Source organism: Archocentrus centrarchus, chromosome 10 (assembly GCF_007364275.1).
Source record: "Archocentrus centrarchus isolate MPI-CPG fArcCen1 chromosome 10, fArcCen1, whole genome shotgun sequence".
Classification (NCBI taxonomy): domain Eukaryota; kingdom Metazoa; phylum Chordata; class Actinopteri; order Cichliformes; family Cichlidae; genus Archocentrus; species Archocentrus centrarchus.
The window spans coordinates 7,067,858-7,095,108 of NC_044355.1; the positions used below are offsets into that span (position 1 = coordinate 7,067,858).

At 38.4% G+C, this 27,251-nt stretch overlaps 1 protein-coding gene across 1 annotated transcript in view; it reads left to right on the forward strand.

Moving 5' to 3' along the window:
• The window catches only part of slit3 (slit homolog 3 (Drosophila)), a 247,366-nt gene extending 240,002 nt beyond the window's left edge, over window positions 1-7,364 (forward strand). Inside the window, exons 34-38 of the mRNA XM_030739309.1 lie at window positions 2,330-2,484; window positions 2,973-3,130; window positions 3,677-3,834; window positions 4,222-4,427; window positions 4,529-7,364. Of these exons, the coding sequence (XP_030595169.1) occupies window positions 2,330-2,484; window positions 2,973-3,130; window positions 3,677-3,834; window positions 4,222-4,427; window positions 4,529-4,776 (925 nt within the window). The 3' untranslated portion in view covers window positions 4,777-7,364. The remainder of the gene's footprint in view (window positions 1-2,329; window positions 2,485-2,972; window positions 3,131-3,676; window positions 3,835-4,221; window positions 4,428-4,528) is intronic.
• The last annotated feature ends 19,887 nt before the right edge of the window (window positions 7,365-27,251 follow it).

Here is a 27,251-nt window from a genome sequence, read left to right on the forward strand (position 1 = left end):
ACATCCATCCATCCATCCATTTTCCTAACTGCTTGTCCAATTCAGGGTCAGGCTGGAGCCTATCCCAGCTGTCACAGGGCAAAAGGCTGGGTACACCCGGGACAGTGTATCTTAGGGCTAACGTGTAGAGACAGATAACCATTCATGCTCACATTCACACCTACAGCTAATTTAGAATAACAAATTAACCTAACATTCATGTCTTTGAACTGTGGGAGGAAGCCAGAGTACCCAGAGAGAACCCACGCAGGCGCACGGAGAACACAGAAGCCCCGCACAGAAAGACCCCAGCTGCTCAGTGTATTCAAACCCAGGATATTTTTGCTGTTACATATTTTTAATTTGCTCAGTCACACATAAACACGCAGGCACACACATCTCACATCATGTTCTTGAAAATATCCACTTCAAAAAATTTAAGAAAGTTTAATGTTGGAAACCTTCAAACTCATACACTCACCTGCGGGGCTGCCAGCTGTTTGGACGTGGACACACTAATCTGCTTCCATAGTCATCTACTTCCACCTGCTGGAGCTTTTATTTCATAGCAAGTCCAGTGCTTAGCTTGTATGTGCAGTTTGTATGATGTGTTAAAATATATTTATAAGGTTCCTGTGCAACAAATCAATCTGAGAGTTTTCAGCTTTGTGAGCATCTCCATTTAGAAGAGGAATAAGAGTAAAAATGACTGTTCAATGACATTAGGGATGAAAGGGTGATTGAAGCAGACGGAAAAGGGAAAAAGAGAAGATATGAGGAAGAACTGAGGAGGAGAAAGAAGATGAGGAAAAGGAAGTGATGAATGAAGGGGAAAGAAGAGAATTATAGGTAATGCATGAAGAAAACTTAAAAAAGCAAAGCATTACAGAAATACAAAGTTGAGCTTGGGGAGGAGGTGTGGTGAGGTAGATAGCTGGGTTTTCAGGCTAGCAGACCATTTTGCTAGGTTTGCTAGGCCTGTTCTGAACCATTATTAAATTACACGGTCCCTAATGGAAACCATGTACATGTCTGCATTGAATCTGCAGTTGTGATTTTACAAGCTGCTAGCTACATGCTAAACAAGACAGATGTCAGAAAAATCAAAAGGTTTTCGCTTTTGTTGATCCTCGTAAAGCATTCATACAAATCGCAGATTAGCACTTGTAATTCACAAAGAATGATTAAAAAAAAACAAAACAACTTTTATCCAGTTGTGCAGGACAAGGACACACGAGCGAAGACAGAGCAAATCAGTCGATTTTGTCCTTTTGAATAGTCAGCATTTTTTATGAACGTCGCACTGGCCCATCTCCAGAACTCACAAACCTTGCTCCATTTGCTGTTAATGTAACATCACTGTAATCTGAACACTCTATAAACAGCTGTCAATCAAAGCTGACTCAAGGCTCCTTAGCTAGTTAGCAAATGAGTGGTTGTAGACAAAGGGAAGTATTGTCTTGATGTTTCGCTGTGGGAGTCTGGAGCAGACCACCAGCGGAAAGAGTAGCTTCACTTGTTCTTTTCTGTTTTTGATGTTCTGCAAGAACTTGGTTGAACGGAGGCACGGTCAACTTTACCACCCCTCCATCTACCTCTCTTTCCCTCTCTGTCTCTCGTTCTTGCTCTCTTTCCTTCCCCCAGCTTTGCCAAACCACTGTCTCTATAGCTGTCTGTCTCCCCTCCAGCAAAAACCACTTAGTGGAGAATCTCAGACACACGCATTCACACATGAACACACACACTTTCTTCCCAGGGTCAAACATGGTGCAAAAGGTCATAATGTTGCAGACTTCTCTTCAATGGAAACATTTATTCTTCCAAAGAAATATCAGAGCTCGAGTAAAAAAGCAAAAAACAAAAAAACAAAACAAAACTTCTTTCTTTACCGCAACAGCCCAAACTGGTTGAGTCCGGCTATTAAATTGTATGAATCCAGTTTTGCCCCAAGGCTTAAGCTCATCAGAACAAACAAGCCCATGTGTTGCTAGAAAATACTAGGCCTCAACCCCCATGTTAGGAAATCATAGTGTAGATCAAGGGCACATTATAATCCCTTCCAAAATAACACGGTATTGAGGATGTAATCAGTCTGTTTTATGTCTCAGGACAACATTTCAACACAGATTTCCCTAATTTCTTTTTCATTTAGGTTGGTCGATTTGCAAACACAACAAAACACAGAAAACAAAAATGTTTGACTCGGAGTCTGTTTTGTGTCTGGCATTTCCAATTTGCTCTAACAACTTTTTCCCTCCTTAATTCCCCTGTCTGGTCTAGAAAACAACAGTAATCTATCATAATTGTGCGCATACTGAAATTATGTCCTTTTTTTTCTGTTTGTGTGCAGCGTCGAGTCTGTGAATGATGGGCTTTTCCACACGGTTGAGCTGCTTATTCAGAACCACTCACTGAGCCTAGTGGTGGATAACAGCACCAACAAGAGCCTGGGCAAGCTGGCACGTCAGCCCTCCGTCAACCACAACACCCAACTTTACATAGGAGGTACGCACACACACACACACACACACACACACACATTTTAATATAAACACGATGCATGTACGGAGCACACAGATGTTACTTTTGCCTTCCCCACTTTTTGCTTGCTATGCAGTGTTTGGCGTATAGACACACACACAACATGCAAATGCGCATGCAGACTAACACACACTAAATCACAGCAAGGGTTGCGGTAAGGAAGTGGAAAACTGTTTTTATTCAGCTTTTCTTCAAGAAAGAGGGCAGACAGGCCTCTGAGAACAGTAACCCTTTTTTCTTGAGTGCTAAAGAGAGACATAATGTCATTGTGCAATAGTCAGAGCTGTGATGCCATATTTTAGTGTGCCAACCCAGAATGAATCCAATAAAGGAAGTATCTTAATCCTTTTAACTTAGCATATTATTTTCCCTTTTACCCATACTTTCTTCACATCTGTCCATTGTTATCAATGCTCATTTCTATTTCTGTCTTTATTTTCACCACTTCCCAGGTGTGCCATCCCAGGTGGTGGCCTCAGGTCTACGTCCGGGGCCTGAACGATCCCCTCAGGGTTTTAGTGGCTGCATTCACAATGTCCAGATCAATGGCGAGCTCCAAGACCTGAGTTATAAATCCAGAGGAGGGCGGCCACAAAGAATTGAGGGCAAGGTAATTATACAATGGATGGCACAAATCCTTGAACACGCAGCAGCATGTACATGTCACAAACCTGTAAGTTCATTCGGAGCTGTTAAGAAGCCATGAAAGTTTTATTGAGAAATCTTTGGCCTACATTGGTTTTGTAACTCATGGTCCCTTAAGTCTGTCCTGTAATCTAGGCTATCAACATACTGTCAAAGAAAGTTATTTTTGGCAACAGTAACATGACATCTGGCTGAAATATCATAACAATCATAGTGAAAAAATCTTATGTTAGCAGTTGTGCTGTTTTGAGTTCAGAGTGAGGATCCAATCTGCTTTCATGGTATAAACCACTCTAGAAATTTTCAGTCTGATGAGTTTTAGGGCACTTCAACAAAGTTAGTCACAGCTATGGAAAAGTATAGATATAATCTTTCCATGTTGGATCCATATTTAATGTGGACCCTTGAAGAGCTACGGCATTAAGGCAACATCAAAATATTTCTCTGGTTACACCCCATCCATTCTTGTCCTTTCTAACACTGTTTTCTTAATTTCATGTTCTGTCGCTAGGGTGATGGCATTCTTGCAGGGTGTCATTCCTGCAGTGTTTGTGCACAGGGTGCATGCAGAGAGGGAGGAGAGACGGGGGTAACTTGTGATTGTCCTCCTGGACGCAGCGGGGCCTTGTGTGACCAGACGACAGGCACAAACCCCTGTCAGAACAACAGGTAAACCAAGACGGCAACCATATGCATGTAAAGTTTAATTTGCAATCACTAACTCATAGATAGGGGTACACATAAGCATATTCTTTAAAAAATGAATTTCTGATTAGTCATGTGAAGTTCTATTGATAGGGGTCATGTCCAGAATCTTTGTTTCCCTGGTTGAGCTTTACTTTCTGTGTTTGTTATATGACAAACAATAATAATTGCCACCTGTTTGTGATGTTTCTAATGCCATTTTGTCATAAGATCTTGGGCTTTGTTTGGCATAAATTTCCAGATCATGTGGGTTTAGTGGCTTTACAGCAACCATGAGTGAAACCACATACCAACCCCAGCATAATTCTCCTCTAACATGTTTTCCCTCTGTTCTTCCTGTTCTTTCTCCAGATGTGTTCATGGCCAGTGTGTTCCCAAGGGTTCGTCTTACAGTTGCCAGTGTAGCGAAGGCTATCAGGGTCAGTACTGTAACCGACGGCAGGAGCCTCCAGCATGCAGGGGGCAACGCTGTGGGCGTGGAGAGTGTCGGTTGTCAGAAAGGGGAGAGCCATTCTGTCACTGTCAGCCAGGGTTCACGGGGCCGACTTGCGACAACGGTAAGATTGAAAGGTTATAAAAAGAAGAGGTGGAAATGAATAGAATATTAGAGCATGTCAGGATTTTAAATATGTGCGTTCTTTACTCCCCCAACGTGCAGAAATCACGTGTCAAGGAGAAATGTTGAGAGAGCAGCTGAAGCGCCACCAACCCATGAGAACGTGCACATCCACCAGCAAGATTCCCCGCATGGATTGCTCCAGATCCTGCCAGGCTTCACCTGGCGTTTGCTGCGGCGTCACCAAGACCAGACGGAGGAAGGTGGTTTTCCGCTGCACAGACGGCACCTCGTACTCGGAGGAGATGGAAACCGCGCTGGAATGTGGCTGCTCCAAATGCCCGTTGTAACAGCACAGCAGTTTTTTTTGCAACACTCACCGCCGCCATTTTGTGAATCCTACACATCAACGAGGTTGTCGCTCGGAAAATTTTCCACGTTGATGAGCACCAGCATGACGTGATTTTTTAATTTCCACATTCTGTTTGACCGCTGCCAATTTGCTGCCAAGAGAAACGACAAAGAAAAACAAAAATGGGACATGTGTGCGTGTTTTGACAGAGAGAAAATATATTGTAAGATATAAGTAAGAAAAAACATAGAAGTTATTTTTATTATGTATTTTTTTTCTAAAAGATGATAAAAGGACTGATTTTTTTTTTTTAATATGTTGATTATATAATGTGTTACATAGTATAAAAATGTTATTTTTACCTTGTAAGAAGTACACAGCAAAATAGATTAACATCCCTTAAAAGTATATGAATTTATATATGTGTAAATCTATATAAATATTTACCTTAACCCAATGAATTTTATATCTTCTAAGTGTATTTGCATGATGTTAATGTGAGTGCCAATGTGTGGGACACTGAGAGAAGAGCAGAGAAAGAAGAGCTCCGTTGATTCCACACAGAGGAAAAGGTGGCAGGCTTTTAAAGCCCTCTTTCCTGGAGGCTAAAAGCGAACTGTATGTGCCTAGCTAACCTGCTTCACTATATAATGGACATTATCCTCACATGTGAGTTCCCATAAAAGACTCTTTCCACAGAGATGATTTAACAGTTTGCTCTAATATTGTGTCATTCTTGTTTGCTGTTGCACGCCAGACTTGGAGCCACATGAGGTTTGACATTAAATTGGAAAGGCATCTGCTACTCATTCGGAGTTTGTTATGAATCAGAAATTCCCATTCAGATCAATAATAATGAAACACATGCTGTAAATTCAGCATTATGCTCATTCTGAACTTGTAAGCTGCTGAGATTTGAAACAAATGCAAAACGTACACGAGAGCTCATAACGTTAACTCAATTACCTTTTTAAATAACAAGGAGTTTTCTCTGAAGAGTAACTTGCTGAGTGTAGCCGGTTGCGCTCTGAGGTATTTTGTTACACCCAGAACAAACGCAGTGATGTCACACCCTGCAGGATACATATATGCTGAGATGTTAAACGTGGTATAAACAGCAAACACATCGCTTCTCAGTGTTTACTATTCAGGGGATGCTCAACAAGGACAAACTGTTTCAGTAACCTCAGTACACCAAAGTCACCTGTTTTTGCCTTAACAGATAAGGATGTCAGAAATTAATTAATGATATTGCTAATTTATGCAAGTTCACTACTTTTGTGTTGAAATCCAAAAGTTTTGCTGCAATATGTTCAACAGCTGCTACTGAATAATTGATCATTTTTGGATGAATAAGCATCATCATCATCATAGTGTCACATGTAGCAAGTCACACCACTCCATGACAACACAGTCACTAGTCTGTGGTGGCCTGCCTTAGTTCCTAAAGGAAATTAAATAACTACACCTCTCCCTCATCTCTTAATCAGTTGTATTTGAAGGTCTTAGGAAATATATTTAAAAAATCAGCTTAAATATTATAAAGCCTTTATCGTGTGGCAATTCGTTTTTAAGTTTGAAAGATTTTCTGTAGGAAGTGCCTCATAGCTTTATGATAAATGTGAAACTGCAGCACCAGCAAGTGCCAATTTCTGTGTTCTGCCCTCTTATAACAATAAACCATATGTTGTGTTATGATAACAATATATAATGCAGGTCTGATATTTTTGGAGAACCAATATGTGCTTTAAGATGCATAAGGAAAAAATCCATGAGACACGTGCTTATTTTTTTAAAAGCTGAACATTTTGGTAATTCAGTGATGGTTTTAATTTCAGTGTTGACATTGTGGGGTTAAAAAAAAAAAAAAAGACTTTTGTTGTTGCTGTTTTTGACCAAAATGTAATTTGCTCCAGTGTGATCACAGCAAACCTCCACAGCTAAAAGTAGCTTCTGTAACTTTGTCACATGAGAGAATCTGATTGCACCCAAGGGACAAAAAAAACGTCATCATCGGTGTGGTTCCTTAATACTAACACAATTAAAAGTATTAATATGATGTAACTACTACTGTACTGTTTACTTTATACAGTGTTGCTTTGTTTACACAGAGGCAAAGTATCGTCACACTTTTGCAGTTAATTTACAGCTCTGCTATTATAAGTTTGCAACAGTGTTATTCTGTCTGTTAAAACTGATTTTTCTACACTTCTGTTCTTCTTGCTCCTTCACTGTAAGGTTCTCCTTTCTTTCCCTACTTCCAGTTTTCATGAGGACGTTATGTTATTACAACGGTGTCTCCTTCATTCACACCTTCTTCCCTTTCGTTTTCCTAATTCTTCTTAATGCTGTTCTTGTTTTCAGAGCAATTCAAGCCTTTAACTGTCCTGTTTCACATCCTCCTGCTCCTGATTCTTCAGTTCTTCAGTCTGAACAAAATAAAGCACCTCAGTTATTAGTTAACGACGATGAAAATAACTGTAAAATCCAACACTTGTATATGTCCTAGGTTTAAAAAACATGATTATGTGAGTGATAATTGATACTTATGTTGAATGTTAAAATTAAACTACCATTGAAACTAAACTCGTCTCAATTTTTTTATACAAAAAAAAAATCGTTAATGCAGACTCCTAAATTGTACTAAAATAATGTATATTGTAAGTTATGTACATTTTGTAGTTTATAGTTGGTACGGTTTAAGGTGCATTTAAACTTGAAAGCAGGGATCCATCAACGCCACAGCCTACCTTAATGCTACCTCCCATCCCTTTATGGTCAGTGTGCCCATACACCTTATTTAATCTATGACATGAATCAAGGTTCTGAAATGAAAAGGGTCCAAGGTACTAACAAAGTGTACCTAATAAAGTGTCTGTGAGTGTATACAGTACTGTATATACATATGTGTCTACATTAACTGATACGGTTTTAGTTTGAAACAGTGGGAGATCTGAGCATCTCTGAGTATGATGGGTCATATTGCTGTCAGTTTGTTGGCGTCTCAGGACTTTGCAGTTGTACAGACAGGAAGCCCATTGCGGTGTTTGTCTGGGACGGCTTCAACTCAACAGTTGAACAGACAAACCTCTGGATATAAGATGATGCATCTAAAATGCACTCAGGCTGGCTATTCAGGCTTGACTCAAGAGATAAAGTAAATGCTAGTGTTGCGAACCTTAATCAAAATATAACTGCATTAAATTAAACAGGACAACCATTACTGCTTACATCAATCAAGCTTTTAAGTCAATTAAGGGCCTTTAGGGTTTTAAAGCTATGTCGTTAATTCAGAAAAACAAGGGTTTTTCTTAAATTCCAATAAACTTTTTCAGTAATTCAGATTTTATTTTATTATTATATTATATTTTTTCCAAACAAATGGCTTCCATGGTTTAAACATATGTTAAAAACTAAAACACTGAACTAGCAGCTTCTATCAGTAGTCATTGTAACCATGTCATTATACTGAGCTTCTTCAAATGAGTAAAACAGCACCCCTCCGGGCTGTAAAGAAAATATTAGCCTGGAAGGAGCTCATGTGAATATGAGAAGAAAAAGTCAGAGGAAGGTAAACAGGGTTTTATCTCATGAAAAAGAACAGAAAGTTAACCCCATTTAAAATAAAACAACCTGAAGTCAGCTTTGATGCGTGTTTCTGATATTTTGAGTAACAACAGTGAGATTTTGTACATCAAATACTGAATAACTTGGAAATGTAAATCATGCCCTCCGTGCCTGTTTGTCTTTCTCACTTGTTTTCAGATGTTTTTTCAGCTGAATACATTTTTCAGTTTTCTGACTATCTGTGTAGATATTTGTTGTGATTGTGGTTAACATGGACACAGTTTTTAGGTTGACAGTCTAAATTGCTCTAATTTGTATTTTTTACAATTCAGTCACCTGTGTCTGAAATTCTGTGTGATTTTGGTCAAACCACGGTTCGACCAAAATCTATCCAGAGTTTTTCCCTGTCTGGGTGGGCTGTCAGTCGGAGAAAATGAAGCTTTTGTGAAGCCCTGAACCACTTGAACAATTGTTTCGAAAATAGGTTCATTACTCGAAGCGTCAATTATAGCGCCCTCTCCTGGAAAAGTGCAAAGCTTTCAATTACACACCTGCATGCACACGCTCACACATCTCAGTGATCTGAAGCATCTTTGCATTGTTTGAGGCACACACGTTATGACCGAATATGATGATATCAGGTTCTATTTACAAATAAAGATTGATTAATGTGTGTGTGTTATTGAGCAGAGTGCTGGGAAAACATGGCATTAACTGGGTGTGCTTGCGTAAATACCGCTTTTGCGTTAATCTTGATACGACAGCGTCCGTCATCACGTTGAAAGGACGAGCAAGAGACTGCCAGCAAAGGCTGTCTTTAAATCATAATTCAGCAGTAACTGTTGGCCATAACAACGCTAAAACTGTGCGAGTATAAACGTCGCTGACTGTCTCGGGTCTCACTGCTTCACTTGTAACCAGCGAATTACCTGAACCAGTCACGTGATTCATTCCGAGAACGAAGCAGTTGCTGCTACAGATGTCAAATGTCACGTGAATTTTTTTTTTCGTCCTTAAACAACCTTCGAAGCTTCTATGGAATTGCAAGCCCAGGGTTCGAAGCACGTATCGAAGCTTCGGTTTCACACTCTCATCACTAGTGTCTGCCTTTGTCACTGAAAGAGGCTATAAAACTTTGTGAAAGGAGTCCGACCGATGACAGCGACACTGTGGTGAGTTATTGAGGATGAGCTTTTCTGTCAAAGCAATGCTGTTTTTGCGCTGTTAGCTGCTGTTAGCCTCTTTTAGCTATTGCTAAAGTGTTTGCTGCTGTTAGCCTCTTTTAGCTATTGCTAAAGTGTTTGCTGCTGTTAGCCTCTTTTAGCTATTGCTAAAGTGTTTGCTGCTGTTAGCCTCTTTTAGCTATTGCTAAAGTGTTTGTTGCTGTTAGCCTCTTTTAGCTATTGCTAAAGTGTTTGCTGCTGTTTGCCTCTTTTAGCTTTTGCTTAAGTATTTGCTGCTGTTAGCTGGTGTTGGTGAAACTCTTCCAAGTGGATATAACATTGCCGGACTCTGAGGCTTAGTGAATAAACTCATATGATGTGAAAATGCAGTCAAACTATTTATTTCACCTTGGAAAATTAAAGACATGGACAATAAGACCTTTTTTTTTAATCTCTGTGATTCAATGTTTGGAGAGTGACCTGGTTGTGAGATGGCCAATGTTCAAATCAGTGAAAACATCTGCCGCGGGGGTGTTGTATTTGGCATCACTTCTTGTTATAGGTTATCATCATAAGCCTTGAAGATAGTGCCACTAACACTATGTAACACACTAACCTACAAAACAGGTTCCTGCTCTGGGGGGGGGGGGGGGGGGGGGGGGGGGGGGGGGGGGCTGTTAGAGACTCAGCCGCTGCTCTTGGGTTGATGCAGAGGAAGACCTGTACAGGTGAGCTGACAGTGCATCTCTGCGTCACACAGCAGGAAACGCTGCGCAGCAAAGTCCTGAAGACAGAATGCGTCATAAGGTCCATAACACAGACAGTGAACTTTATAAGAGACAAAGGTTAAAATCACTGGCAGTCGGCCTTTCTCTGCGACATAATGAGGCATCTTAATCTGTTAAACCTGCAGCTTCAGGGATGGGACTGCGTGATTAGTGATTGCCAAATAAATAAATAAAAATCAAATAAATACAGTAAATAAAAGTCAGACCAGGTCTCCACCGCTGTGTTTAAAGCTGCTCTTTTTCCTGAGAAACTGGACACACTGCACAGTTTATGCAGCGTTTTTCCCCACTTTGAAGTGCAGAAATTCACATCAGTTTTTATCTGAAAAAAAATTGCAGATTTTCATCAGCTTGAAATATTTTCATTTTCACTGATGTTATTTTTGAAGAAAAATATAATTTTATATTTTATTTAGTTGTTGAGAAAAAGTTGCTGTATTCTGGCCATTCAGATTCTGATGATGACGATGTTGGCCCACCCTCTGCAGCTATAACAGCTTTTAACGCTTCTGGGAAGGCTTTCCATAAGGATTAGGAGTGTGTTTATGGGAGTTTTTGACCATTCTACCAGAGGTGCTTTTGTGAGGTCAGACAGTGATGTTGGGTGAGAAGGCCTGGCTCACAGTCGGACAAGCACTGTTCTCTGGCAACTGCCAAACACAGACTTTTCCATCAGATTGCGAAATGGAGAAGTGTGATTCACTACTCCAGAGAACACGCTTCTCCACAGCTCTAGAGTCCAGTGGCTATGTGCTTTATACCACTGCATTCGATGCTTTGCATTGTGCTCAGTGATGTAAGGCATGGCTGCAGCTGCTCGGCAGACAAATGGGCAAACCCATTCCATGAACCTTTCTACGCACTGTTCTTGAGCTAATTTGGAGTCTACATGAAGTTTGGAGGTCTGAAGCAACTCACTGCAGAAAGTTGGTGACCTCTGCACACTATGCTCCTCAGCATCTGCTGCACCCATTGCACTCATTTTCCCTGGCCTACCACTTTGTGGCTGAGTCCCTGCCATTCCCAATTACTTCCACTTTGTTTGTGGAATATTTAGTAGCGAGGAAATTTCATATTTCCATAATATTTTTCACTTGTTGCACAGGTGGCCTCTTATCATGGTACCACGCTGGAATTCACTGAGCTCCTGAGACTGACCCATTCTTTCAGAAATGTTTGTTAAAGCAGTCTGCTTACCTCGGTGCTTGGTTTAATACAACTGTAGCCATGGAAGTGACTGGAACACCTGTTTTCAATGATTTGGATGGGTGAGTGAATACTATAGTGTTTGATTTGGTAGGTCTGTTGCATGTTGTATAGGATAAAACACAAGTGCATTCTGATGTGGTTGTACTGATGTGCAACAGAAAGTTTCATACAAATACCAACAGTATAAAATCAGTAAGCAATGGTATTGTTTTACCCTCGGGCTCAAAGGTTAAGTTGCTGCTCGACTGGGAAACAAACTGTGCATGGAGGGTTTCTTTCTTTCAGTTAAGGCACTAACCTACAGACCACATTGTATGTTGTCAGAGAGCCTTTACTTTAATTTTCCAATGCTGCCTAGTGTGCTTGAAGTCTGTCCCAGTATAGTGTTATTAATTAATATGCAGACAACTGAGAAAGTCAAAACCTCTCGACTGACCTTAAGTCATTGTTTCCCACCAGAAGATGGCAGCATTGTACAGGTAGGACAAGATAAGATAAAACTTTAATGATCCCACAAATTTGCACATTACAGCAGCTCAGTACAGAGAAGAAGGATGAATAAAACAAATGAAATAGAATAGAATAGAAAACACTATATACATAAAATATATTTCAATACACATACACATATACATATGCACACATATACATCAAAACACATGGTTGCATGTGGTTAGAGCTTACTGACCAGTCAGATATATAAAACAAATCAAGGTGTTGCTCCTGTATTCTGTGGGAAAAAACAAAAGAAAAATACAACTTCACAGTAGGGCTGTTCTGGACTAGTTGAACAACTGTCAACTTCTCAGGTGTGATTACTTGTCACAAGTTTTTGATGATAATTTAAGAGAGGTGGGTTGCATCTTGTTGACCCAGCCCTCAGCAGCACAATAGAATAGTCCATAAAAGTCACAGTTAGGCACATCTCGGGGTTGCAGAGTCACACAGTTTCAGCAGGTTTGCTGGCTGCACATCCATGTTGTGAATTTCTCATTCCAGTACTTCTCAAAGATGCTCTTTTAGAAATTGTGGAGGCCATTTGAGTAAAACTGAACTCACTGTCATGTTCAAGAAACCAGTTTGACATGATGTGAGTATTGTGACTTAACCATGTGTACATGTCTAAAGGTATTGGTTTGCTGCCATGTAATTAGTGGATTACATATTTGTGTTAAGCAGTTGAACAGATGTGCCCAACAAAGTTGACAAATGTTTAAAAAATTTATTTGTACAAGATTTATAATAAACCTAAATATACTGCTGCCCTCTGCTTCCACTCTTTTTGCCAACATCAGAGCCGTCTTCCTTGAATAAACTTTGACACTGTACAGAGTTTACGAGGGCTTTTGCTTAGGGGTGCTTGGTGGCTGTTTGACTGATCCATGCAGTGTGAGAAGATGCAGTTGCTTGCAAAAAAAATGCATCGAGAGTTAATAGATCATATAAGTTTAATTAAATTTTCTTTATACACTATTAAGTATTGTATAAATCTCAAGAAGCTTAAGCTGTAGAAATTGTGTTCAGTGTACATGCTTCATTAAAGTTGTTCCCAGAAGATCTTACTCCTCATACATTAGGTTTCTCAGTTTTTGCCCACTATGACAAGTTTGTAATGTGAATTCCTTTCTGCTCTTGACAAGAGAATCAAAGTTGCAAAGTAATTAGGAAAAGCATGCCTGGGTCTGAGTGGCATCACTGAATGCAGTTTAAGGTAAAAATGTATTTAAAAACATCTTTTGCTTGTTTTTGTCTGACCAGCTATCCAAAGCCCAACGCATTTACCCTACAATGATTTAAAATGGAGTTAAATAGGAAATCATTGCAACACAGAAACAATGATTGATCGATCAAGTCTAATGGATATAATGTGTTTGGTCAATTATTTCTTTGTTGTAACAACGAGGCAGGGCTGTTATCGTTTCTGTGTGCTCAGGTGGAGCGAAAGGAAACGTTTTTTTTAGCATCCAAAGCAGCAGCGCTTGTTCCTGTAACCACCATCAAACCTTTACTGGGAAACAGCTTTACTGAGCCCTTCATCAACCCCCTGATCAACTGAGGAAAAGAGAACTTCGTAGCTGCTCCATCCACCACTGTTTGTTTCACACAGCAAAAAAATGCAGTAAAGCTACAGAAGTTAAAATATATACATGAACTGTTAATAAGACTAAAGTATTTCTTATCTGAATACTCAATTAACCGATGGAATAATCAATAGAATACGCGATTACTAAAATAATTGATAGTTGTGGCCCTCGGTGGCAGCATTTAAGGGGAAATGAACAGGCTTTTCAATAGTATGAGATTTATTGCCAAGAAGCATTTTTGCAACAAAGAAATAATTGACTAAACACAAATTTTCTTGCTTTTTGTGCCAAATTTATAATTTAAATTCTAACAGACACGTATCTAATGACAAGCAGTGTGGACGAAATTTGCTGAAAGCAGCTTGTAGTGTAGCAATTGTGCGCGCGAGTAGTGGTTGTGGTCGTGTATGGTTGGCTCATGTGTGGAACATTTGCGGGAGAGGAATTTACACACCAAAGAACCAAACCAAGTTTGGAGACGCTTTATTGCCACTGACGTGTCTGCACAACAGGCAAATATACACTTTTATATGACATTAATCTGATCTTATCATTTAAACAAAGTTGTTACTGTAATAGTTTTTACTGTAACAGTAAGAATTCATATCTTTTTTGAGATTTTGTTGTTTATGTTTGTGTTTTTGTCTTTTGACTTTCACTGCATGTCTGAACACTTCAGAACCTACACACACCTGAGTTTTGCTTTATTTTTGTGTCACCTCTAGCCTGTAGCCTTAGGTGTTAATAATATTAAACCTTAAAGTAATTTCATCAGCCAGTTTTACTGTTAAAAAAAATTGTGTCTTAGGGGCACCAGTTTAGCTCACAGGTTGAGCTGGTGACCATATACCAGACGGCTAAATGCAGCAGCCTGCATTAAACTCCAACCCTGAGGCCCTGTGTTGCATGTCTTTCCTCTCTCTCTCTGCCTTCCTGTCTTGCCTTCACTGCAATAATAAATTATAAAGGAAACACTTGCAAATAATATTTTTTAAAAACTGTAATTTAGAGAGCCCAATACTATATATACACAACTGCCCTCTGAGCCATTAGACTTGATAATGGTACCAACATTAGCAGGGCACATCTTCTAGGCATGATGGATATAAGGTATAAACCAATTTTAACAGTAATCGATTCAGGTATTGCTGAGGTATGTTAGCCCATCATATCATTCTGGAAAGATTAATCTGTGATTTTGTTACTAGATCTAGGATATTCAAAATAAACCCATATAAACCCCTTCAAAGCACCATGCACAACAGGCTTTGAAACAGCCATGGACTCTATGAGGGTTTAGGCAGGTTTGGGGTTTTTTTTGCTGCCACAAAGCTGCGTCTGTTTTTGTAAGACCACTCTCAAGGGGTACACAGATTTGTTCTGGTAAACAGCACAATGACAACTACAGTTTCTTACTCTTAAAACACCTTGAAGAAACATAGCCATAGTTATACTTTTAAAGGTACGTACTCTTTACCGTTATTACCTCCGTCAAGGAGGTTATGTTTTCGGTCGCGTTGGTTTGTCTGTTTGTTTGTTTGTCTGTCAGCAAGATTACTCCAAAAGTTATGAACGGATTTCGATGAAATTTTGTGGAGTGGTTGGAAATGACAAGAGGAAGAAGTGGTTAAATTTTGGCGGTGATCCAGATCACGATCTGGATCTAGGAATCTTTTTTAAGGATTCTTCACTATTGCGGGATAGGGGGTTATTGTTGTCTGAGAAAGATGAAAAATTATTTCACAGTATTTAGATACACGTATTACAGCGTCAGTGACCCTATGGCAGGGCTATTCAATTAGCGGCCCGGGGGCCACATCCGGCCCGCGAACCCCCTTTGACTGGCCCACCCCCTGACTGACCCAACGTAAGCTGCAAAAACGCATTTAAATCATATTTGCTGAGACAGTTTTAAAAATTCCCGCCCTTCCTCTTGTACTTGAACGCACCACTAGCAACGCCAGCCCAGAATACTCTCCAAGTGCGACAACCGCCAAAATATTATCACTGACAGGTCAAAAACGTAAAATTGACAATGAAAATCGCCGTTTTAACCCTGCTTGGACTGATAAATCTGTTTATTTTACCCCAAAGACTGAACTCTAAGACTCAACTCATTAAGTCAGCATTACTTTGAATATGCAGAAGAAGCTTTAATTTTACAGTTATTAAGTGTTCACTTGGTGCAATTTCTTTTGTTGAAATATTTAATGCACTGCATCAGTTGGTCTTTTTAGTTCAACAAATGCACTTTTGCAAATACATCTAAAATGTTATAGAAGACTTTACTGTTGCAAAAAGTTATTAAATTTTTTTTAAATTAAATACATGTGTGGTGAATAGATGCCTTGTTAAAAATATTCTGGTCAAGGTTTGGACCAAATGTTAAAATTTGCAATGCAATTGAATTATTTTGCTCATCAATAAATGATGCAGTATAAAGCCTTTATTGTGAATTCCTTTATTTATTTTTATGACTTAGTTCAGGTGTTAGCATATTTAGAGTTAAATCTCAAGAAATAATATAAGTAGGGGTCTTCGGCCCAGTGGCATCTCAAAATTTTCAAATCTGGCCCAGAAGAAAAAGTAATTGAATAGGCCTGCCCTATGGCCTTGGTGGAGGTTTGCGCTCTCTGAGTGCTTCTAGTTAATTATGTACTGCATATTTAATTATCATTGGTTCCGTGCTGTTTTCTCTGGAGGACTGCAGCTTGCCTTCAGGTAGTTAATCTGTAACAGTTCTCTGAGAGTTTTTTGCACTAACGTACTCCACTGTGTCCCGACTCGACCACAGGCACGATCACAGATGTAACACATACATACATTTTCTAATTAGCATTAATATTTACAAGATGACAGAAATTTCATCAGGAGTTTACAAAAGTTAGACCAGTTCATTGAAACCTTTCACTTTTGTCCAACGCAGTGCAGCAAGAGAACAGTGATACTAATGCAAGTTACACCACAGCCCTCTTTATTTTTTTAATTTAATGTTTTTCTTAACCAGGGAATCATGCCAATTCATCTTATCGATTTCCTGCTGATGTTACTTTTGGCCACTGTTCTCTCAGGATGCAAATATCAAACTTGATTACCAGAAGTTCAAAGAACTGCAATGATGTGATGCAAGCAAGAAATGTCTCTAAAGTCAACGGAAACATCAGCAGGTTCATTCGAGCCAGCGTCAACAAAGGAAAATCCATTTGTGTGCATGTGGGAGACAATGTAATGGCAAGACCAAAAAAATCAAACTATTTGATACTGTAGTCTGGAAACTGAAAAAAAACCCACAGAGCCTCATATCGTAGCTGTCAGTACTGTGGTAAAGCTTTGAGCAGGAGAATTATAATCAAATGTGAACAAGGTTTTCCTGCTCACTATTATGGAGACACTGGTTACTGTGAGAATTGATTGAACAACTTGCATAATGAAATTTCATTTTTGACAGCTTGCATGATGTTTTTCTGCTTTATAATACAGTCATTATCTGTCTGTTTAGTGATTTGCTCAAAAACCTGAGAAACAAGCGCAGCCACTTGCACATGCTGTCCTTACAACCTTATTACCTACAATTCATGTGACCTGTGTTCCACAGGAGGTTCGATGCTCCCAACATTTTTTTTTTCTCTAAAGAAACTCTTTAGACAGACAAGCTCATAAAACGAATTATTCTCTAATGATGTTACTGTTTATTTTTAACATTAACCACGGGGATTACTTTAAAATGTCTTGATATGTTGTTGCTGCGTGTTAATCAGTAGATGTCGATCAAGGGAGAAATTTGTAAACTTGGTACACTCAATCTGGCATAATTTAACATCAGGATTTATTGAGTGACGGTACAAATACAGTACATCAAATAAAATCATGTGTCAGAAACTGTCAGAACTGTTGTTAAATTGTCAAACATCTGATTTCCACCAAAAGATGGCAGCAATGTATAACGAGAGATGGCACTCTGCCCAGTGAGGCCAGAGTGAATATAACACATTTGCTGTATTCATCATTAATATTTGTTGGTGTTATTCAAGGAAAACAGCATATCCACCATATTCATTGTATTTCAAACATATGCTTTTTTTTTTCTTCTTTTTTTTGTCATTCTTCTGCATCAGTTATACAGCCAGTATTTTATTTTGGACTCTGCTAGAGTAGTTTTACATGATTCACAGCCAAAATAGATCCTCATACTGTCCTTCATTCATCCACTCTCTGAAACAAGTTTTTATAGTTCTCCTCTTTGGGGACCTCTGTTCTTTTGTTGAACTGAACACTTTTGCTTGTGAGCACTGCCTCATCATCCTACCAGTGTGGAAGTCCTGAAAACAAATAGTAAACCTGCTCAGTAAAATAATTTGATGTAATATAACTTGATTGGAAATGGCAATTTCTCAAATCTGTGAGTCCAAGGTTAAGCCTGAATATGATCCAGAATATGAAAGTGGATGAACATAAGCAGAAATAGACAGAAGCAAGGTGTCTCATTAAATAATATGCTTGAAACCTGCTTCTTTTTTTCTTTTCATTCACAAGCTGCAGTGAAACAATTTTTAAATGAACCCCCTTTCATGTGGAAAACTTAAATAAAGTGGAAAACCTCTGGTGTCAGATACACTGATATAATGTACTGAGTAAAATGTTCTTGATTTAGGTCAGGGCTGTTTACAGCTCACTGGGACTGTTCTGTTTACCCAGACTGAAACTGAACTGTGGTCAGTAAATATTTGGATCAGTTCTAATGTACCTACTATGTTTTTTTTCTATTTATTAAATCCTTTCATAAACAGAGAGAGGTATATATTTGTTGTTCATGAATGGCTTCATGAACATTACTGCAAATGTAGTCAATTTGTGATTTATTTATTAACGTAATAATATCAGATTCAAGCCTTAAGTTTGTAATTAATATGCACATCTGAATATGATTTGTTGATATATAACAATAGTTGATATATAATAAAAGTTGATTAAGCATAATTGAAATTATTACAGCCTTTTCATGTGGAGACCAAAATCAGGAATAGCTAATAGTGTAAGTGTTGGCACTGAGTGGACTTGGTGTCATTGTTGAGCACCCCAAAGAGTGAGGCAACCATTTGACCAGAACTCCCTCCCCATGTAGAAGTCAAAGTTCAAAGTGAAGTATATAAATGATTCAGCAGTGAGGAGACGCTTCACTGGCTGCTATCACTGCTCTTGATACAGGTAAGTTAGATTTTTGTGATTATAGTATTGATTCTGTGACATTTTTTAATCTGTTTTTCGCTGTTTTAGCTTCACAAGCCTAACAAAGGAAAGAGAGAACCGACTGATCTGTTCTGCTGAACACTTCAAAGGTTTGCTTTATTTATAAATCTCTTTTTCTTGTCAGCCTTTCATTAAGAGTTTTATGCCATTAATTAGTTTTTTTTTTTTAATTTTGCCTTTGCAGTTCTGCAACATAAATTTTGACTTTATTTAAAATAATATTTCTTTCCATAGAAAGGATATGTCTAGAGATTCTGAGCTTACTCAGAGCTTACTTACTTACATGAGCACAGCTGATTTTAATACAAATATTTTTGGGACAGATTTAGTTTTTGATAAATCTTTAGGCTGTCATGAGAGAACACCAGCTATTATAATTTTGTTTAAGCTCCAACATTCAGAAAGAAGTATAAATATATTTGTTTACAAAACATGCTGACAACAATATGAACAATATTCAGTCAATATACAAACTAAGGAAATGTATGCATTTTCTCAGTACTCAGCTGAACTGCCAAATATTGTCTAAAAGAATATTTTCTATCATTTTCTTCAATAGGGAGTCATGAGGATCCAGTTTGCATGTTTGCTGCTGTTTTGTGCCACTGTACTCTGTCAAGATGACCGCATACGTCCGCGTTACCAGAAGTTTATAAATCAACATATTGGTCAGTTGAGTGTTGACAGGTGTACCAGCGAGATAAGAAGAAGAGGCATCACCAAAACCGACAGCAATGAGTGTAAAGAGACAAATACCTTTATCAGAGCTACCACGGGTCTAGTGAAACCTATCTGTGGGGCAGGAGGAGAGCCATATGGTACGATGAGAAAAAGTCTACGACCCTTTGACATTGTTGTCTGTACATTAACTCAAGGAGTCAGGAAACCCCACTGTGAGTACCGTGGGAATTCTTACACCAGGAAAATTGCAATTGCATGTGACGGAGGCTTCCCTGTGCACTTTGAAAGAGACATTGTAAACTTTCAATAAATATTTGTTGTGCACGCCACTGTCTTGTTAAAGAAAAGTAGTTCCATAACCTACCACTATGTCTGTTTTGTAATACAGCCATGCACAAGAATAAAGCTGTTAAGCTGTGACTATAACGCACATGTCCTGACAAACTGTTTGATTATTGAGACTGATCTGTCACTTTTAATTCATCATTTGTCAACAAGCAGGAGTAACGTTCAGAAGAGTGTTTTTCATTGCCTAATAAACCTTACCAGCTAGTGAAAGCCAAAGTAAAAGGTGATTTAAAAACTAAACATTTCAGAAAGTAGAGAAAAAAAAAGTGCAAAATTCAAAGATCCCAACGGGATGCAAACAGCCAGCTCTCCGACCTCCTAATGTTGACCTTTTAGGTCTTGAAAAGCGGGGGCTTTACCTTGGGGTGGCCAATATTGTGCATCAGGGCCACACAACACAGCACATAACTGGGGGATGCAGAATGCATCAAACTACATAGAATTCCATTACAGGGTTTCAAATAAGGCACTGCTCAAATAATTCAGTACACTTAATTTAAGGCTTCCCTTAAATAAAATCTGTTTTCCCCCATCAGGAAATGGCAGCAGAGAGAAATGACTCTCATTGATGCCCAAAGAGACACCAACCAATTTCTTTTCAGCAAGTACTTGACAGAATGACTGAATAATGTACAAAATGCATAGTAAGTATAAATCAAAATAAGGAAAAAAAATGTATGGCTTTGTGCATGGAAAATAAAGTTTCCTGCATCATGCTGATTGGTATAACTACTTTGCTCAGCAGTTTTTTCAGGATCACAATCAGAACTCCTCTGAACATTCAGTCACTGTTACTGGTCACCAGGCTGTCACAGGGCCAGCACAGAGAGACAGACATTCACAACTACAGCCAATTTATTCAGTAACCTGAAATAATAAAGTCACATGCAGCTGTAATGTTTACCAAAGCTGTGTTTACCTGTTTAAGCATTCCCCTTGTTTGGATTCTGTATGGGCTTCTCAATGATACAGGAAGTACCAGGATGCCCTCTGGTGGTGGCATCTTCATCAGACAAGTGTAATTAGTGATTGATAGGGTATTTATTTTAACCATATAGCTATTTTTAAAATCATCAATCATTGCCATAGTTATAATTATGAATTATGTAATATTATTAATTGTGTATGTGTGTGTGTGTGTGTGTGTGGGGGGGGGGGGGGGGGGGGGGGGGGGGGTTAGTGGTTCACAAGAGGACTGCAATTTGCATTCAGGTAGTTAATCTATAACAGTTCTATGAGAGTTTTTTTCTTTTAACTATTTCTGTTCCCTTTAGACCTGGTGCTGCTCATATGAAACAGCACCAAGCTTCAGAGATTTGTGTGTGCCTAACTCAGTCTGCATGTCTGTATTGCATTCTCTGTGTGCATATTCAGATCTGTGTGTCTGTATTGCGATCTGTTTGTAATCAGATTGGTAAACGTGTAAATAATCTGGCGTGCGCATATATATTAATGATTGAAAAGTCTTCAAGTTTTGCTCAAATCACTGAAAATACACACAAGTGGTCAGTTACAAGTCACCCAGCGATGGCTGTGCTGATGGCCGGCTGGCTCAGATGGATGTATCACTGGAGAATTTTCTCCAGTTATGACATCCAAGCTTTGCAGTGCACTGAGGAGTGCTCAGACCTCTACACTGGAGAAACCAAACAGCCACTTTACAAACACATGGCACAGCATAGAAGAGCCACCTCAACAGGACAAAACTCAGCTAGACGTCTGCATTTAAAGGATAAAAAGCACTCTTGTGGATGCCCATGTTCACATTTTGGACTGGGAAGGCAGATAGTTCCTGATGGAGAGAGGAGTTAAAGAACCCATCTATGTCCAACATGAATAACCATCAATGCAGTCCTGTGCTCCTTTCCCAAGTGCCTCAACCCCCACTCACACCTTTTTTTCAGGTGACCTCAATAGGGCAAAGAATGGGGTGAAGACTCAGTGGTTTCACCCAAAATCACTGATCCATGCCTTTTCTGATGCTGTGATATTTACTCTGAAAACTGGATAGGTGACAGAAAGATGCTGCTGTACTTGAAACTCATTCAATTCAATTCAATTTTATTTATATAGCGCCAAATCACAACAAACTGTCGCCTCAAGGCGCTTTGTATTGTGGGTAAAGACCCTACAATAATACAGAGAAAATCCAACAGTCAAAACGACCCCCTATGAGCAGCACTTGGCGACAGTGGAAAGGAAAAACTCCCTTTTAACAGGAAGAAACCTCCAGCAGAACCAGGCTCAGTTGGGCTGAGGGGAGAGAAAAGACATGCTGTGGAAGAGAGCCAGAGATTAATATCAATTAATGATTAAATGCAGAGTGGAGTATAAACAAAGTAAATAAGGTGAATGAGAAACAGTGCATTATGTGAACCCCCCAGCAGACAGAAACTCATCAGGTTGCTTAGGACTGTTTCCTTTTTTTAAAGTGATGTTTAAATCAGAAAATGTGTACATTTAACAAACTGTTGTACAGACATTATTTTGTGTTTTGACCGTATTGTTTGAAAATGTAAAAAAAAAATAAAACACTCAAAATTTCTTCTTCTGGGTACAGTATTTGGTTTAACATGTAAGGACCACAAGAGGCCAATACAGTCTCAGGTTTAACCATGTTTGTTCTTGCTTTCTCTACATGTACTGTGCATTTAACTCCAACTCCTGGGTTTTGCGTGCTTTTAGAACGTATTAGGAAGCCAAAGTAAATAAGACGATAACCTCAGGATCTTCTCCTTCTGTATGTGCACACACGCGCGCACACACGTGCACAGGCACGCACTTACACACATATGTGAACACACACACAGAAGCAAAATGCACAAAACAGCAGCCCTGCTTTTCCTTTTATGTAATGCAACTATGTTGTATGTTTTCTGGGAGTGTGTTACTTTATGGTATTTTGACTAAAAAGCTTTTTACTCAGGAACTTGCATCACATGATCTTTGTCATTTTTCAAACGTTAATCTTAACACAGGCCCACTATCTGTGCTTATCTCAATTAATAAACCAGCTTCTACCAAATGGTGGCAGCAGCGCAAAGAGAAAGGGAGGATTATTTGTGTTACGTTACCAAGAGAAAGTTCCTTGTGGTTTTTATTTAACTGAAAACTAGAGGAACAGCATTTTTTTTAGAATTTATTTCTGACACCAAAATTGATTTGATTTGTGATATATCCTCAGGTAGACTAGTTATTTTTCCCTCTCAGCTTTGGGCAGTTTTTGACACTTTCACCTGATCTATAGCAGAATCACAAACCACAGTTTTTTTTTTTTTGACAAATTATTGATACTAAACCTATATTGTCGTGTTTTGGTGAGAAGGTTGATGTGTTTGGACATAACTATAATAAACACACAAAAAAATCTTTATTAGACGTGTAGAAATTCAGTCAGTATATGTAACAAGCTCCTCCTTTGTCATATGTAAAGAAACTAAAACCCTTACCTGTATGCACATCACAGGTCAAGCTGCTGTTGATTATATTGTGTTTACTCTCAAAGACGTTACATTTCTTTCATCAGACCTCAAAATAACATCACTAAAAGACATCACAAAGTTGCTTTTTCAAAATGTAATTCCTTTTTTTCTGATATTTAGCCATCTTTTCGAAATTTTTCAGACACCAAGTAACTAAGAGCAATATTTGTTGTTTGAATATCTTGGAAACATATTGTACTGGAAAATTCATTGCCACCTATTTTTCTTTTTGACATGGGTGGAGTTATGAGTTAGAAATCTATTTCCAGTGTTATTTATAGTGATGAATTTTGTGTTTTCTGCCAGTGTCATGCACAGTGATTGGACACCTTGAGATAACTTCCACTTTGGTAACACATTTAAAAGCTTACATGGTTACAGACCAATCAGATCATTTTAAAATGGTTCCCTCCCTTTTTCATTGCTCCCCTCCCATTTGATAACACCACATTAAGGTTGATCATCTTGCACTGAAATCTAAATGAACTGCGCTCTGAACCAGAAAATGTTGATCATATGTTGCATAGCTCTTTTGTTCACAGCTGGGCGTAAGTACGCATATGTGTTCAGTTGAACTTCTATGTTTTATTCTTGGGTAAATGTAAAATATTGGATTTTCTTTTCAGGATGCACAGATGACCGAAGCTTTGTAACAAAAACTGTCCGTGTTGGAGAAGATGTGACTCTAACATGTAGTCGCCGGTCTAGCCGGTCAGGATTTCTTTTTTGGATCAGAGCTGCTGCTGGAAATCTGCCTGAAGTTTTAGGGGCGACCTACACTTTTGATCAAGGCACTGTTAACAAGACTCCTCACATCACAACAAGACAGGAGCCTGGAACATTTGTTCTCCATATACGTGAAACAGAGCTCAATGATACGGCCTTCTATTTCTGCAAGGAAATCATTGAACTCCAAACATCATTGTGGAATATTACTTTTTTAAGAGTCAGAGGTAAATGATATTCTCCTTGTTGATGCTCAGCTTTTAATTTACAGTGCTTAACAAATTTATTAAGCCACCACCCAGTGTAAGATTTGTGCCACAGCTGCCCGAAACTAACAGTACTGGTAATTACAGAAATCATTTTTATGTTTCTGTAATGGTTAATCCACCAGTATGAGCAAGCTCTTTAACTGAAATCATAATTTTTTAAAGCTAAAATATAATTGTATTAATAATTGTCATCCATGAATTTCTAAAATTACCATTTAAAAAAAAAACCTGAAATATTTATGTTTTGTTTTTATGACAGGTGGTCTAATAACTTTTTTAAATACTAAAGATATGTTTTGGAGAAAGTTGGTAGTATTAGCTGACTTAGTTCATGACCGTCTTGCAGTGCATTTTATATTAGCTGGACACATTTTTCTTCATTTTTCCAGGTCCAGAACCTCACATCCCCACTGTCATTCAAGATTTTCCATCAGATCCAATACATCCAGGAGACTCGGTGACTCTCCAGTGTTCAGTCCTCTCTGACTCACAGAAGAAAACATGTACAGAGGAGGTGTACTGGTTCAGAGCTGGAGTAAATGAAACACATCCCAGTGTAATTTATGTTTATGGAAGCAGTGGTGATGAATGTAAGAGGCAGCCTGATGCTCATTCTCCTCAGACATGTGTCTACAACTTCTCAAAGAACAGCGTCAGGTCTTCTGATTCTGGGACTTATTATTGTGCTGTGGCTGCATGTGGACACATCATTTTTGGGAATGGAGCAAAGCTGAACATTGAAGGTAACATTTGTCATATAACTGTGCACATTTTCTTCAGATCTTCAGAGTCTTTCGATCAGATAAATCTTTAAATATTGATCTACAAACTATTAACCATCTCCAGGCACATTTAAGGAAATTATTAATTAAATATTAACCTTTCCTGTTTGATGCTTTTCTTTTTCAGACAACTTGTCATTTGGTGATCCTCAGGTGGTCAACACAGTTGTGTTTCTTTTGTGTGTTGCTGTGGCTCTAAGCTTGATGGTTATAGCCTTACTGAGCTATATAATCAAGAAAAACAAATATAATTGTTTAAATGGTAATCAGTTTTGCTTTATATTTATCCATATTTCATTTTCAGTATATAATAAAATTCAGCGCGTCTTACTGTTTTTGGCTAATTTATTCCAGCTGCTGCTGCAGTGCAAACAAATGCCGCAATAACCACCGACAATCAACAAAGTCAGCAGGTAAGTTATTTAAAGGTATATTTTTATGCTGCAACATTTACATTATTACCTACATTTAATAATGCTATAATATATATTTCAACAGACAGCTGAAGAGTCTATGGTGTGTGTGTACTATTAATTTATACAAATGTTTGTGAATTTCTTTTTCAGATCACAAAGGATTCACGGCTTTATACTGCTGTTATCTTCACAGTGATGAAGATGGTCATGATGAGCAAACGAGATATGCAAGAACAGTATAATGACTAAAGCTCTGTGGTGCTGTAAAGACTTAAGGCGTGGTCTAAACTTTCCTTTAGGTCTCTAGCTTCATTGTGTCTAGTACCTGATGAGCCACAGATGTGCTCCTCTTACCTATTTTTAAATGAGAAATGTGTGCATTTATCAGTTATAGAGGCTTTTTTGCTTCAGCGTATAGCGCAATTGTTTGTAAATGTAAAAAATACATTTGAAAACAGATAAAGTTTGTACTTTATAGTCTTGGCAATATTTAAAGTTTTGTGTGACTATTAGCAAAACCAAATGCAGCAGCTGCACTAGTACAAACAGGCTGTGACTGGCCACCAGGAACATTGACTCAGAATAAACCTGTTTGTGGGCATCTACAGGATATTAGGTTAGAGGTGCAAGAACCACAGCAGGCCCATGTAGTCTCAGGTTTAACCTGTTCTGTGCATTCTGTTATCAGTCAAGACTCTTAACAGCTCTCAGGTGCTTGCTCTCAGATTTTTGTAGGAAGCAAAAGTAAAGACTGAGATCATAAGAGGGGAGCCCTTATAAACCCTTTCTATATATGCTGTTGCTTTCAAATAACCAACAAGTACAGGCAGAAGAACCACAACAGCTTTATTAAATTTTAGTAGGTCAGCTATCCTCAGGACTACAGTACTTCCAACGGTGACAACCCTCACTAGGGGTTAAATACCCGGGACTCTCCACCATTTTTTAGAACTGAAGAATGGATGAGGTGAAATATCTTTACAAATCTAAAGAAGTCCAGCTGCCTTTTTTTGCATATTCATTATTGTTGAGTATCTGTAGCCTGATGGTTCACTGTGAAAACAGAATGATACATTTATTATGGAGTCTTGTTTGTTCTGTCATTTTTAAGCAAAATGTGTAAAATAAATGTGTAAATAAAACATGGTTAATGTCTGGATGTACTGTTTAAAAAAATAACATTAGACCAAACACTGCTTTCAAGGCTACTTTTCTAATCATACAATCTATTATTCTTAATGTTATTTTCTGGTGTATATTAATTTTATTTTTCACTATCTCGGAATACAAAGGATTCAGTTGAGTAAATATAGCTATGACTAAACACTGTAAGATTAATTATATTTTGACTTTCGGAGTCAACAAGGGCTATCTTCATGTATCTGTCAATCACAGATACATTGTGAGGAACTACAACATAAAGCCAAAGGCTCCTGTACAGAGTAACAAAGTTGCCCCATTCAAATATACGTAATTCTGCCAGAATCAGAATGAACCTGCTCCGTAATGAGATTTTCTTCATTAGGGAACAGGTTCGTTCATTGTGAATTAATAAACCATTTTCCACCAAAGGTTTATGAGCAATCCACTTCTGTGCAAAAATCTTGAGCCATCCCTCATTTCTTTACAGTTTGTTAGGAAAATGATTAAAAGGTGCAACAAATTCTTGAAATTTGCAAACGTAAATGTAAATACAGGTTATAAGGCAATA